The sequence below is a fragment of the Rhinichthys klamathensis genome, unplaced genomic scaffold, assembly GCF_029890125.1.
Source record: "Rhinichthys klamathensis goyatoka isolate OS25496 unplaced genomic scaffold, OSU_Roscu_1.1 h1tg000045l_1, whole genome shotgun sequence".
Lineage (NCBI taxonomy): Eukaryota > Metazoa > Chordata > Actinopteri > Cypriniformes > Leuciscidae > Rhinichthys > Rhinichthys klamathensis.
In genome coordinates, this window is record NW_026606592.1 from 614,983 (window position 1) to 631,238 (window position 16,256).

The window sequence follows — 16,256 nt, forward strand, 5'->3', positions numbered from 1 at the left end:
GTTTAAGGCTAGTGTATTATCTTTATTATGTACATAAACGGACCATGGTGAATATATTTACACAGGTTTTTTCAACCCCGTAACGGAGCCCAGAAAGTCACCTGCATGTGGAAAAAAAAAATCTGTGGCGACGGTTTTCCAATCTGTTACCATTAGTTTATAAACTCATTCATTCTTAAATGGTTCCCTCGGTTTAACAAATCATGAACACGGATTAATAAAACGTACCCACGAGTTCCTAATCCGCGCTCTCAGATTTTGTAATCTGTACCCACAAAATCATAAACCAACCGTGCCCACACTTTCGCAATCCGTTCCCAAGGGTTTGTAAACTCTATTCACGGATTTGTAGTCTGTGCCAACCAGGACACCTGTTTAGGTGCGGGATGCATTTCAATATGTTTAAATTTTTTTTTTTTTTAAATGGATAATTTCTTGAATTTTCTAAAAAACGACATTTAGGCTACTTGTATCTTTAAAGTCCATTTTTTGGGAGGAAACAGCTCAGTATAATAGAATAAGCAAAAAAAGACTTCACATAAAAAAGAAATATAACACAAACACAAGTTAGGTTATATAAAAATAAAACATTCATAAATAATTTTATGATTAACATATTACTGTCTTCAGTGAACTCATTTATAAACGCAAATGATAATAATAGGCTATCGTTATTATTATTACATTTAGGCTATTTAGAAGACGCTTTTATCCAAAAAAGGAACAAAGCAATTCGTCAAATGTCAGTCATATAGGCTACAGGTTAGACAATAATAATACAGGGCTAAGATTATCACAAATAAACACAAGATTTTGATGCATATCCAAGTGTTTGTGGGAGTGTGGAGCGCGCACTGCATGGCACGGAGGCGCCAGCGTGAACACTTGCATTTTCCTATCAACAGTGGAAACAACTTAAAATACTCTATCATTTCTGGTCATACAGAAAAGAATAATACATCATTCGCAACTACTTTTATTTGTCCAAACTCACAATAACAAGAAAACGTTGTGCTTTTGTAAAATAAACAATCAGGCGCACTTTCATGATCTCCGTGAACTGGAGCGCGTCTCATAAATGAACTGAAACAAAATATAGCCTACCTATATAAAGCTTGAAATGTCCACTTTTAAACGAACAATTAAAATGCCTCATTATTTTTTCAGACACATTTATTATCATTAGCCTATAAATCAGATCTCTGTATGGTTCCAGAGACATATGGCTCTTCTCATTCAGCACTGGCGGGGAAAATATAATTTCCAGGTTCTAATTTGGCCTTAGAAAACCAGTAAAATCGATTTTTTTTTTCATATTAATTTGTGAATATTTTAAATGTTTAATAAAGGGGCAAAAAGTCAAACATTTTTTTTTGCGCAGCATTTGGTGTGTAGCCTATACAGTTCAAATTCAAATTTTGGTGTTCAACTTTGCGTTTTAAAAATACAACAACCGTTCATTTTTCGTTTTTCAATTACGGGTTAAAAAAAGAAAAACGAATGGACGCAAAAAGTACACGAACCTTATATTATTAAATATTTCAAATAATGTATCTGTAGAAAAAAGTTTGATAGTCTTGGCGCGCAAGTAACCGGCGCGCAATGACTTATGGGGTAGGATCGGGTAGGATAGACCGCAGAGCGTCCATTTATGCATCCTTCCTTTCACGGGGAAACGAAGGGTGCATTTGGCGTCGCTTTTTAATCAGGGTAGCCTTTGTCGCGCCGCGGTGACGCAATAGTCCTTCAAATGCGGCCTTCGAAGATGCAGCCTTTGAATTGGGACATCCTTCGTCGCGCCGCTGTGACGCATTCGGCCTTCAAATGCGGCCAATCGGCCTTCAAATACGGCCTTCGGAGGACGCAGCCTTCACATTGGGACACAGCTAGTGTCTGATCTACGTGTATGGTGTGTGTTGCTGCCTGTTCTGCTATCATTTATATTATTACCATTAAACCTTCGAGTTGGAAATATATCCTCATCTTTGTCTGCCTTTCTGCAACCACACGTGACAAACACAAGCAGGAACTAATGCCGCGTTCCAGGCAACCTGTAACCCTTGTTTTTCCAACCTTATACCCGTGAAAGTGCACTGGAACGGCAGTCAAACCCGTGACTTCCCACCAGTGAACTCGTACTAGATCGATGTACTCCCAGTTACGAGCTCTGACGTCACATAGCCCGCGAAACCGTACAAAACAGCAATGGTTTGTTTACATCTAGCTATCACAATTCCTTGCGCTCAGGTAGTTTGGCGTGACTGGCTTGGAACGCGACAAAGTCGTGAGTCGTAGTTTGAAGTTGTGATTTACGTGCTCAAAAACCTGCCTGGAATGCAGTATTAAATACATTGAGATGATTAACTAAAAGACAAACAGCTGTGATGATGAGGGTAGTCCATGGTGACTGATAAATGGTGGGAAACTAGAACAAAGGAACACATGTGACGAGAAAAACCAAAACAACTGAACATGATGGTGACATATACCATATACTGTTAAAGGGATACTCCACTTTTTTTGGAAATAGGCTCATTTTACAACTCCCCCAGAGTTAAACTGTTGAGTTTTACCGTTTTTGAATCCATTCAGCCGATCTCCGGTTCTGGCGGTACCACTTTTAGCATAGCTTAGCATACATAATTGAAGTGGACAAGACCATTAGCATTTCTAAAGAAAAATGACCAAAGAGTTTTGATATTTTTCCTATTTAAAACTTGACTCTAAGACCGACGGAAAATGAAAAGTTGCGATTTTCTAGGCTGGTATGGCTAGGAACTATACTCTCATTCCTGCGTAATAATCAAGAAACTTCAATGCCGTACCATGAGAGCAGCAGGCGTAATGATATGACGCAGCGCCTGAAAATAGTTCCGTTGTGTTGACGGAAGGTGGCCTATTTTCAGGCCCTGCGTCATATCATTACACCTGCTGCTCTCATGGTACGGCATTGAAGTTTCTTGATTATTACGCAGGAATGAGAGGATAGTTCCTAGCCATACCAGCCTAGAAAATCGCAACTTTTCATTTTCCGTCGGTCTTAGTGCACGATTTAACTACAGAAGAGTCAAGTTTTAAATAGGAAAAATATCAAAACTCTTTGGTCATTTTTTTTTGAGAAATGCTAATGGTCTTGTCAACTCCAATGATGTATGCTAAGCTATGCTAAAAGTGGTACCGCCAGAACCGGAGATCGGCTGAATGGATTCAAAAACGGAAAAAACTCAACATTTTAACTCTGGGGGAGTTGTAAAATGAGCCTATTTCCAAAAAAAGTGGAGTATCCCTTTAAGAATTTTTTTCAACATATTCTCACTATACATTGGTAAAGAAAATTAAATTAAAAGAATTAAAACTAAATGTGATGTTCGGTTTTTCAAATAGGCAAAGGTCAATTAATATTTCCAAATGTCTGCACAAGTTGTATGTCATGTATATTGTCACATTATGACTCACCGAGGACCAGAGGGCTTGTTTTACATTAGATTAATATTCTAAAAGTTTTTTTTCTCTTTTTAAATTAGACTAAAACATGAAAGTCCTCCTCCAGATTCTACTGTCAAATGCATTTTTTTTTATATTTGCTTGACATTTGAGCAGAAGGTCAGGCTCATTATGTCAGCATGTAATGAACAGAAATGGAAGGACATGGAGTTAGTAAGGCAGAAAATAGTGGTGGCCAAAAGGTGCATTTTTCTCTAGTGTTAAAACAAGACCTTACATTATGACTGAAACATAACGCACATTACTGTGGATTACAGAGTATTAAGATGATACATGATACGAATGTTTTTAAAAATGAGATTGTTTGACACTGTGTACTAGCTTGTGTGATATTGTATAATCAGGGGCCTCAGACATGGCAAATGGGAAAATATCAGATCATTTTTAAACTGATTTGCAGGCCTGGAAAAGTCATATAAATTCTATAGCGATTATAATATTTACTAATTTTGCTAAAAATATGTCAAATTTATAAATCAGAATTGTGGGTCTAAGTAGGCCTCAGGGTTCTGAAAAAAAGAAAGACTAAATCAATGCACTACAGCTGGTTGTGTATTAACATATCAGCCTGATCTCATGAAATGTGTCTCTATAGCACGCATTGTATTTTGTTGTGCAATTTATAAGCGAAAAATGGTTTTTACGTGCATATGATACGCAGTTTTCACGTGCATATGATACGCACTTTATGGTGTGTAATACGCACGTACCCCACACCACTAATCCTACCCAAACGTATAATACGCACATACCTCACACCACTAATCTTACCCTAGGGGTTTACATTGTGTATCATATGCACGTAAAAACTAATTTTCACGTATAAATTGCACGATAAATACAATGCGTGCTATAAAGACGCATTTCAAGCGATTGGGTTGCTTATATGTTGGTTTTGTATCAAGTGGTGCTTATTGTATTGTGTTGTATTATTTTGATGTGGATGTGTATTGATGTTAATTGATGTGAGACAGTAAAAGTTATGTGATGCAAGACATTTTTTGGAAGAGATTCCAACAATAAATTGAAATTGAATTGAACTGAATTGAATTTACACTGTAACAAGGACACATTAAAATAAAGTGTAGCCAAATAATTGACTCCAGGCTCTTGAATTAATCGAAAAGTAATGCACAACCGAGATGAAACCACCTCACATAACCACCTCTGGTGTGCATTATTTATCTTCAATTCAGCTCTCCGTGATCAATTATTCCTTAAATAATTTATTTACATTCTTAATTATGATGTTTAGAGTACATCACATTTTAAATACATATTTTTAAATACAATCAATCCAGCAGATTTGGTTGGATTAGGGCTCCAACCTAATGTAGTTTCAAACCATCTCATGCTCAATTACACCTGCCACAAACTGCTCACATTGATTTATTCTTAATTTGTTTCTCTATAGGCTGTGGAGACTAACCTGGCCTCAAAAGACAGTCACTGGGTGTTTGTGAATGAGGTAAGGGAAGATTTATTTTATATCTTTCATGTTCAGGTGTTTTCTAATGGTGAGAAAGTCAGACTGGTAACTTGAAAGGTTGCGGGTTCGATTCTCAATACCGGCAGGAAACGACTGAGGTCCCCTTGAGCAAGGGTCCTAACCCCCAATCACTACCCGGGTGCCACAGCAAAACGTCTCAGGTTATGTATGTAACCCTGGTTCCCTGAAGAGGGAACGAGATGCTGCGTCAAGATGATGTGGGAACGCCCCTGTGTGATTGCGTCGTGAAGCACGTGTATTATCAGTTCAATGGTGTGACGAGATGTCATAGGCGGGTGACATCATAGACCAGGAAACTATAAAGCACACCTGAAAACAGACCGCGCTAGCTTCTGATAGGCCAAAGCAAGTCGATCACCGGCATGCAGGGAGTATGGCAGGGCGATGCAGTGTCTCGTTCCCTCTTCAGGGAACCAGGGTTGCATACGTAACCTGAGACGTTCCTTTTCAAGGGAACTCCAGCTGTGTCGAGACACTGTGGGAACACGTTACCCACGACACCATAATAGCAAATGCCTGTTCTGTGTGAAATCATTGCGCACACAAGGAAATCAAGCACCCTAGACCCTGGAGTGGAGCCTGGATCTGAGTCGTAAAATCTAACAAATGTATGCGGTGAGGACCAGCCTGCCGCATCACGGATGTCATGAAGGGAAACCCCCGTAGAATGGGCCCGGACAGCCAAAGGTGAAGGCTGACCAGCCGCTTCATAAGCAAGTGAGATAGCCTCGACTACCCACTTGCTCATCCTCTACTTGGATGCAGGGTAACCTTTTCGTGGTGAACCGAATCAGACGAACAGCAGATTACGTTTTTCCTGATCTGATATATTAAAAGGTGGAGGACAGAAGGCCTGCAGAACTATTGAGCCCGCAACATTAGTAGGGACCATAGGAATATAACCCGGTCTAGGGTGAAGAAAGGCTTTCACCATACCAGGTGCAAAATCTAGGCACGAAGGAGCAACCGACAAGGCTTGCACATCTCCAATTCTCTTGATAGAAGAAATAGCAAGGAGAAATCAAGTTTTTACTGTAATAAACTTTTCTGAAACCTCTTCAAAGGACTCGAAGGGAGCCAACGCCAGGCCTTCCAAAACACCGGCCAAATCCCAAGCCGGTGCTCTAGTGCGCAGTGCAGGCCTTAGCCTCAGGGTGCCACGAAGAAAACGAGTAATGAGAGGATCTCTCCCCAATGATGCACGACCCAGAGGAGTGTGGTAAGCAGATATAGCCACCGCGTACATCTTCAAGGTGGAATGAGATAATTCTTGCAGATAATCGAGTACTGTACCAACAGGGCAGTTAACAGGATTCAGTTGGCATTCTCCGCACCAAGCAGAGAAAAGTTTCCATTTCAGTGCATACAGTCTTCTCGTGGAGGGAGCTCTGGATTGGAGTATGGTCTCCACGACCTCGGTCGAGAGACCTGATTCTATGAGCTGGGCCCCCTCAGGGGCCAAGCCTACAGTTTCCACAACTCCGGGCAAGGGTGATAAATTGTGCCCCTGCTTGGGACAGCAGGTCCCTCCTGATTGGAATCTCCATCGGAGAGCCATCTTGAAGGGACACCAGGTCCGAGAACCAAACTCGGGCTGGCCAGTAAAGGGCTACTAGTAACAGACGGGCCCCTTCCCGGCGAACCCTCTCCAGAACTCCCGGAAGCATAGATATCGGAGGAAGAGTGTACAGGTGTAGCCTCGGCAACACCTGAACCATCGCATCCAGCCCCAGAGGAGCTGGGTGTGTGAGAGAGAACCACATGGGACAATGAGTTGTATCTGAAGATGCGAAAAGGTCGACTTGAGCTTTACCAAATTTCTCCCAAAGGAGCTTCACCACCTGGGGCCTCAGCCCCTGCCTCGACAGGATATCCGCTCCCTGATTTAGATGCCCCGGAATATATACTGTCCTGAGAGACAGTTATTTCCCTTGGGCCCATAGGTGGATCTGATGAGCCAGTTTGCATAGGTGACGTGACCTTAGACCCCCCTGATGGTTGATATAAGAGACCACCGATGTGTTGTCTGAGTGGACAAGCACATGGTGACCTCTCAGGTCTGGCAGGAAGTGCTTGAGAGCTCGAAACACCGCCATCATTTCTAGCCGATTTATGTGCCAAGAAAGTAGATGGTCCTGCCATAGACCTTTCGCCGAGCGACCACTCATGATCGCTCTCCAACCTGTGAGGGAAGCATCCGTCGATAGAGTTATGTGTCGACAAGAAGCCCCCAGCACTGGGCCTTGGGCAAGGAACCAAGGTTTCTTCCACATGACTAAGGCACGTAGGCAGCGCCGCATGACTTTGATCATGCGAAACGGATTTCCCCTCAGAGGAAACCCCTTGGTCCTGAGCCACCACGGCAGGGGTCTCATGTACAGGAGGCCAAGTTATTACGTTGGACGCAGCTGCCATGAGACCCAACAGTCTCTGAAACTGTTTCACAGTGAGTGACTGGCCTAGTTTTACCCCATTTACGGCTGAGAAAATCGAAGTAATATGTGCAGGTGACAACTGTGTCCGCATCCCATACCACACCTAGAAAAGTGGTCCTCTGAGATGGGAGGAGCACACTCTTCTTGGCGTTGAGCCTCAACCCGAGTATATTTATGTGGGACAGAACGACATCTCGATGCCGAACCTCCATCTGCTCGGACTGAGCTAAAATCAACCAATTGTCGATGTAATTCAACACGCGGATGCCCTGGAGTCTCAGTGGAGCTAGAGCTGCATCCACGCATTTCGTGAAAGTGCGGGGTGATGAACCTAGGCCAAACGGAAGAACCCGATATTGGTTCGCTTTGCCCCCGAAAGCGAACCTCAGGAACTTCCTGTGATGATGATGGATAGATACATGGAAGTAACCGTCCTTCAAGTCTATCGTGACAAACCAGTCCTCGGACTGAATCTGTGACACTATCTGTTTGAGTGTAAGCATCTTGAACTTGAGTTTCGGAACCCTGCGGTTTAGTTCTAGAATTGCACAGATCTAGAATAGGACGCACCCCCCCATCCTTCTTTGGAACAATGAAGTAACGGTTGTAAAACCCTGACTCCCTGCTGGGACGAGGAACCCTTTCTATACCCCCCTTTCGTAGAAGAGTCTGTACTTCCTGCTCCATAACCTGAGCCTGCTCGGGGTCCACCACTGTAGGGAGGAACTAGAAAACTGGGCGGACGAGAACCAAACTGAATTCTGTAACGCTCTTCTATTGTATCAGACCTGCAAACTTGTCGCTTTTCGGCGATAATCGCCGTTTTCTTGGTCATTTGGGTCATTCACGTGAATCGCGTAGAACCGGAGAGTTTTTTGGGGGGTGGGGTGGGGGGGTGTAGGCTGCCCTTAATCTGCACGCAGGCTAGAATTGCGAAACATTATTGGATAATTCTTATAATTGACATTTGTCTGGGCCAATCGGAATCTTAGTACTTTTTCTCTTGGCCAATCGGAATCTTAGCACTTGCGTCAGAATCGCCATTGGATGAGACACCTGGCTACCACGCGAGTCTGATGGAAACTCAGAACGTGAAGGAATCTTATGTGAAATTCGAGGTAAATCAAGCTTTTTTGGAGCAAAAACAACATCTAGTTGTTTGCTTGATTCAATTAAGGTTAGCTACCGCTTTGTTATGCTGCGCTCGTGACAGGGCGCTGAAAGAAGTCGAGCATATATATATATATATATATATATAGAGAGAGAGCCGGTCGCGCGCGCGCGCACTCTCACTGTATTCAAACTGCCTTGCTCTCCCTCTATCGCGCATATTAATCAAAATCTATTGAGAAGTGACACGATAGTAAAAGATCAAAAGACCAAAGTTTCACGTGGAGATTTTTTTTCCTGAATTACCGCTGGGTGTGAATTGCAGCCTACTAAAATTGCCCTATCCTCTGTGAAAAGCTTTCCGCACATTCAGCTGACATAAACCACATTTTCAATAAACAAAAAACCTATCCAGTGATTAAATGTTTTCTGTGTTGAGAGTTGAGACAAATCTTGTGCGATGTCCTTATCTGCTGGGATAATCACACAACGCGTGCCGTGTGTGTCAGCTAATGGCACGTCCGATTCGCGAACTAATGACTCATTTGAACCGATTTACTTTTATGAATGGTTAAAATAACTGATCTGTCCAACATCTGTCTCTTCAAAAGAGATCTGAATCGGTGTATAACAAATCTATAACAACAAACTAGTTAATATTAACTATTCATAAACTGCACTTCTTAATCTTTATATATAAATAGCATTTATTAATCTTTGGTAATGTTAATTTCACTATTTACTAGTAGCCTTATTACAATTAAAAGTTATATTTGTTAACATTAGTTAGCCTAATGCACTGTGAAGTAATATGAACAAACAACGAACAGCTGTATTTTTATTAACAAAGAATAATAAATACAGTAACAAATGTGTTGCTCATCATGGTTCATTTATATTTAACTTCCTTTTTTCTCCTTTGCCAATCCTATGATAATTATATATACAGTATAGTGTTCATCTAGAACAACATAACTGTAACTGTAACCATGTAACTGTAACCACACCCTACCACCCCCCCCCACCCCCCCCCCCCCCCCCCCCCCCCCGCGCCACACTGTCACCTTTTTTACTCTGAGGCGTTTGCAGGTCTGATTGTATGCAGGACCCAATGAGATTTATTTGGCAGTAGTTTCCACACTGCCAGAAAATCTACTAAGGGAACCAGTCTCTCGAGACTGGCCTCTGGTGTTGGTCGAACAGCCACTTCGGTGCCCTTTAACGGTGAACCGGCAGGGAAAAACCGAACTGACTGTTCTACGACCCTTCTCGGAGGATCGTTGAGATGTCCAGGCACCTCGGCACCCTGAAGCGGCGGACCGGCAGGGAACAACCGAACTGGCAGCGCTGCGACCCTCCTCAGAGAGTCCCCGGTTTCTTCCACGACCTCGACACCTCAGTGTGGAGGTCGGGAAAAAACAGTTGACCCCGACTAGGAGGCTGTGACCCAGATGGTAAATATCTTTCATCTAGTACACTTTTCTTTTTATATTAATCTTGTTCCTCGGCTGGCCAATCTATATTTAATTTGGCAACAGCGAGAGTCACAACCTCCAAAAGCTTCTCATCAGCAGGGGTATGAGATGGCGAATCCTCAAAATTCCCTGCATCCATGCTGACGACATCCAGTTCCTCAGAACTGGATAATTGCATCATTGGTCCCTCAGCCCGGTGAGAAGAAACCGCAGAGCATGCTTCTCCCTGAGATAAGGCACTGGATCTTGCAGGTGAAGGCTGAGATAGGGCTGGGCCCGTCTCAAATCCTGTTGTCAGATCCATTTGCGAACCCCAAGATGTACTTTGCCGCTGTGCCTCGGCAGCAGCGGGACCCGCTCCCTGGGGAGCGTGCACCGAACCGCCCTCCTTAAAGAACCCCCGCTGAGAGCGGAGCGTCCTCACGGACAGCTTCTCGCAATGCTCACAGTCAGCTCCACTCCTAAACAAGCAACACAAAGCTGATGTGTGTCCCCACCCCTGATAAAACGAGGCCAGGGAACAACACACCGCTTAAAAGCTTGATTGCTTGCCATTTATATGAATAAATATATATATATATAAAAGTATATATATATATATAACTGTGTAAATAGTGTGCTTGCAATGACAGACAACACCAAATAGAGAGAGACAGTATACAGAGAGCACTTGCTGAAGGCACATAAGCTAGCGCGGTCTGTTTTCAGGTGTGCTTTATAGTTTCCTGGTCTATGACGTCACCCGCCTATGACATGTCGTCACACCATTGGACTGATTATACAGGTGCATCCCGACGCAATCACGCAGGGGCGTTCCCGCAGAGTCTCATTCCCTTGAAAGGGAATTACAGCTCACTGCTCTGGGTGTGTCCAAAGATTTCAGTGTGTGTGTGTTCACTACTCTCTTCTCTTTTAATGTTGTGTGTGTGTGTGTGTGTGTGTGTGTGCATGCAGTAATATATTATTTCTGCTCTTGGCAGTCTGGAGTTCACTACAAGATGCAAACATACAGTGGGAATCATGCAGATATGTGTCAAACGAAATGTGCATGGAACAATTCCCTATCTTTACACTTGGTTCCAAGTAGGTTGTGCAAGGTGGAACAGCTGACTATTATCTGGCATACTTTCCTAGGACTGGACAACATTGCTCCCCCACTCTGATCTAAGGCAATGAATTGGCTATTTAAAAAGCATATAGTGCACTTGACTATACAGTGCATCAGGATACTATATGCTTGGTTGTTATATTATTCTCTATCATTTGATGAATAACTGCATCAATGGAAAATGTACACAAACATCAATAAATATCTATCTATCTACAAATAATATCTATTTACGGCTTTCTTTCCACACAGACAGTAATGCATTTAACTGAAGAAAAAAATAAATAAAACATAAGACATCACTAACAACATCAGTACATGTACAGTTTTTTTTCATCATTGCATTTGTTTAATGTCCATATTTATGGTATAGTTAGCCTATAATATATATAAATATATATATATATATATATATATATATTTTTTTTTTTTTTTTTTTTTTTTTTTTTTTTTTTTCTGAGACTTAAGGGCCATTCAAAATCACAATTAATATGATAACTGTAAAGGGGTGGTCACACAACACTTTTCATTCCATTAACTTCTAATCATACGTATGTGAATGCGGGAAAAAAGGAAACTCAATCGCATGCAAATTTCACTCCCTTCCGGTCAGCACAGGGGGGGAATATAAATGAAAAAAAAGAGGCTGGATCGAATTGCAGGCAGTTGTCTTTAATTAAAACAAACTCAGACATGCAACACTTCTTCAGGTTTTTAGGAAACAAAAACACAGGAAACAGAACAACACCTATACATTGAGGATATCTAACAAAAAACAACTGAAATTGAATGCTATACAGAGAGAAACACAACGGACTAAACAAGGTAATTAACAAGACAAAGGTGAGACACATGAGGGCTAATCAAAAGCTAAGTCCAACTGACGCAAAACACAAACACAGACCAAATGTGATATTACACCCCCTCCCCTTCAAAAAGTCATGTCCACATGCTTTGAAACAACAAAGGGAAGAGACAGAGAAAAGACAACAGGGGGAGGAGCCAGGGAGTGACCCCAAACAGAGCTAGTAGGCTGAAGGCCCACAGCTGAGCCGATGGGGGGAAGAGTCATGGTGGAGCCTTGATGTATAGGCCAGGTGGAACTTGGGGGATGACAGACAGAGGTGGAGCTGGTAAAGGTGGAGACACAGGCAGAGCCGAGGGTCTTGTTGATCAAGGGGGAGCCGTGGGGACAAATGGCCAAGGTGAAGCCAGGGTGCAGGAAGACTAAGGCAGAGGCGGAGTCGGTGCGACTGAAGACTGAGATGGAGCAAGAGGAGGAGGAGCCCGACTGAGCCGAAGGGGTGGAGGGCCACAGAGCAGACGAAGGCCTGAAAGTCCATGGTGAAGGCAGAATGACGACTAACCAAGGCGGAGCTGGAGAGACGGATGATGGTCCCAGGTGGAGCTGGTGAACAGGAAGCCCAAGGCGGGTCCGAGCTGCTGAACAGAGCCAGCGAAGAAGTCAAAAGGCTGAAGGGAGCCAGCGAAGACAGGGCCCATGCATAGCATGGGCAGAGGGTTACGAGATGGCGTCCTTGGCCGTAACAGGGCAGGCAGAGAGTTCAAAAAACGGTCTCCTTGGCTGATGCAAGACAAACAGAAGGTTTAAAACAACCTTCTTGATCAATATGGGACAGGCGGAGAGTTCAAACACGACCTCCTTGGACGATACAGAACAGGCAGAGAGTTTAAAACTGCCTCCTTGGCCAATGCAGGACAGGCAAAGAGTTCAAAAACGGCCAGCTTGGCCAATCTGGGACAGGCAGAGCAGGTGGATGTGGGAGACAGGGTGGGAGCATCATAATCCACAGTAACATGATGCTGGGTGACGAAACAGACATGGTGATAATCCTCTCACACTCCTCTTAGATTACAATGGGGTTCAATGCTCAATTCAGCCTGGATATTTTGGGTGGGGCTCCATTCCATGCTCGATACTGTCCACAGGAACAGACACAGGGACTGGCTCACACACCTGGTCAGACACCACTTCTAGCTTGGGCTCCGGGATGAACTTGGCCTTGGGGGTATGCTCCTGGTTGGAAAAGATGGCTTGCTCACACTGTTCAGCTAAACTTGAAATTGAAAAATAATGTGTGTATATATATATATATATATATACACTCACCGGCCACTTTATTAGGTACCCCATGCTAGTAACGGGTTGGACCCCCTCTTGCCTTCAGATCTGCCTCAATTCTTCGTGGCATAGATTCAACAAGGTGCTGGAAGCATTCCTCAGGGAGTTTGGTCCATATTGACATGATGGCATCACACAGTTGCCGCAGATTTGTCGGCTGCACATCCATGATGCGAATCTCCCGTTCCACCACATCCCAAAGATGCTCTATTGGGTTGAGATCTGGTGACTGTGGAGGCCATTTTAGTACAGTGAACTCATTGTCATGTTCAAGAAACCAATTTGAAATGATTAGAGCTTTGTGACATGGTGGAAGTAGCCATCAGAGGATGGGTACATGGTGGCCATAAAGGGATGGACATGGTCAGAAACAATGCTCAGGTAGGCCGTGGCATTTAAACGATGCCCAATTGGCACTAAGGGGCCTAAAGTGTGCCAGGAAAACATCCCCCACACCATTACACCACCACCACCAGCCTGCACAGTGGTAACAAGGCATGATGGTTCCATGTTCTCATTCTGTTTACGCCAAATTCTGACTCTAACATCTGAATGTCTCAACAGAAATCGAGACTCATCAGACCAGGCAACATTTTTCCAGTCTTCAACTGTTCAATTTTGGTGAGCTCTTGCAAATTGTAGCCTCTTTTTCCTATTTGTAGTGGAGATGAGTGGTACCCGGTGGAGTCTTCTGCTGTTGTAGCCCATCCGCCTCAAGGTTGTGCGTGTTGTGGCTTCACAAATGCTTTGCTGCATACCTCGGTTGTAACGAGTGGTTATTTCAGTCACTGTTGCCCTTCTATCAGCTCGAACCAGTCTGGCCATTCTCCTCTGACCTCTGGCATCAACAAGGCATTTCCGCCCACAGAACTGCCGCTCACTGGATGTTTTTTCTTTTTCGGACCATTCTCTGTAAACCCTAGAGATGGTTGTGCGTGAAAATCCCAGTAGATTAGCAGTTTCTGAAATACTCAGACCAGCCCTTCTGGCACCAACAATCATGCCACGTTCAAAGTCACTCAAATCAACTTTCTTCCCCATACTGATGCTCGGTTTGAACTGCAGGAGATTGTCTTGACCATGTCTACATGCCTAAATGCACTGAGTTGCCGCCATGTGATTGGCTGCTTAGAAATTAAGTGTTAACGAGCAGTTGGACAGGTGTACCTAATAAAGTGGCCGGTGAGTGTATATTCATTATTGTTAAATAAAAGAAAAAATCTATCAGATAAAATGAGTTTAGATATGAGATCAAAATAAATGGAGACGATTGGTTGTGAACATATAACCTGGAAGAAACAAGAAAGCTGATTGGCCATTGAAACTGCACGTCACATATAACACTGTGGGCTCTATCTTGCACTCGGCGCAAATGACTTTGTACACTGACGCATGTATCATTCCTATTTTGCACCCGCGCAAAGCCGGCTTTTCCCTCCACAGACGCACGTCGGTTAACTAAGAAATACACTTGCGCTCCCCGGGGCGGTTCAGCGCAAAGAGGAGGCGTGTTCCGGCGCAAACTTTCCCTCATGCTATTTTGCTGTTCTATAAAACAATTGCGCCACTGACCAGAAAAAAACTAGTCTAAAGTCAGTGGCGCGCTGCGCGTTGTTCATAATGCTATTTTAAGCGCGCATGATTGGCCATAATGTAGCGGGTGCACAACGCGCATACATTTTGATTCTCTCATCAACACAGATGCAGCAGTTTTTATTTTTGCAAATCATACATTATAACAAGGAAAAATATTAACAAATGAGGGAAATCATTGTGGTGTCCATGAAGATGTAAAAATGTTAGTTTTTTTCCTCCCACGCCTGTTTAACCGACGCTGATTTGTATGGGGATGGGAGAAACCCACCCACGATAGATAGATAGATGGATAAATCTGATTTGAACGTTGAATTTCTTGTTATTTCTGCATGCATTCTACTTCAGACAGTCAATAAACAGTGCCGTCTGAGGGTGTTACTGCATGAGGGTTTATGCCATAGTTTACAGGTGCACGCAAAACACGCAATACAACGTCACTTCTCTGTCTTACACGGTCCTGACAAGAACGTCGGTCTCCTCGGCTGTGAACCGCTCCAGTCCTGACGCGCGCCTGGTAAATCCGCCGTTATAATAGCAATCCGCCATGCAACATGCGCGCCTGCTCTTAAAGGGAATGTGAGATGACGCTCTGATTGGTTTATTTCACGTTACGCCCAAACCACACCTATGAATAAGGAAGCTACTTCAGACCAACCCCTTTTAGATTTGCGCCAGGCGCAAGAGGCATTTATCCCGCCGGGAAAATAGCAACAGCGCCGGGATCCGCCCACAAAGTTACTTGCGCTTTGCGCTTTGACACTTGCGTTTCAGATCGTTAAAATAGGGCCATGTGTGTGTGTGTGTGTGTGTGTGTGTGTGTGTGTGTGTGTTTGCATGTGCGTGTGAGATTACCAGTGTGCAGAGGGATCTTTGTTTGCAAATTGGATGTGCTTCTCCTAAAACCAAGTTGTTGTTGTTGCTGGTTATAAAACCAAAGGAGAAAGATTGCTAAATCCTGCATAGTTGTAAACATTAAGTTTGGACTAAACCACATGCTGAGTTTGTTCAAGGACAGCAGGGAATTAAAAGCCACAATGTGTTCACCAACTTTGGATGCTACTGGTAGGATAAATGCATTTTTTTGTGACTACAGACTGTTTAAAAAGAACGCTTTGTAGGGGAGAGCGGGGCACAACCTAACACATTTTGGTTTAGGCTCAATAGACCTTATTCGCAAACACCGGAAGTAGCTAACCGCGGCCATATTGTTGACATGACATCTGTCCTGCTGTCCCTAGCCGCGCGCAGATTTGAGTTGAGGGGAGCAGTAGCCTAATGGCTTCATCTCGTCGGTATCAAGAGAAGATAAGCTTGATTGGTGTGGACCCATATCAAATAGACCCAATAGCATTAAGTAAAGATCCGTCATTATTGC

At 43.5% G+C, this 16,256-nt stretch overlaps 1 protein-coding gene across 2 annotated transcripts in view; it reads left to right on the forward strand.

Annotated features, from left to right (window-relative positions):
- Positions 1-16,256, forward strand: part of grid1b (glutamate receptor, ionotropic, delta 1b) — a 584,450-nt gene that overhangs the window by 455,000 nt on the left and 113,194 nt on the right. For both annotated transcript variants that reach the window (XM_056247253.1, XM_056247254.1), the window contains exon 5: positions 4,919-4,972. In XM_056247253.1, coding sequence (XP_056103228.1) covers positions 4,919-4,972 — 54 coding nt within the window. The remainder of the gene's footprint in view (positions 1-4,918; positions 4,973-16,256) is intronic.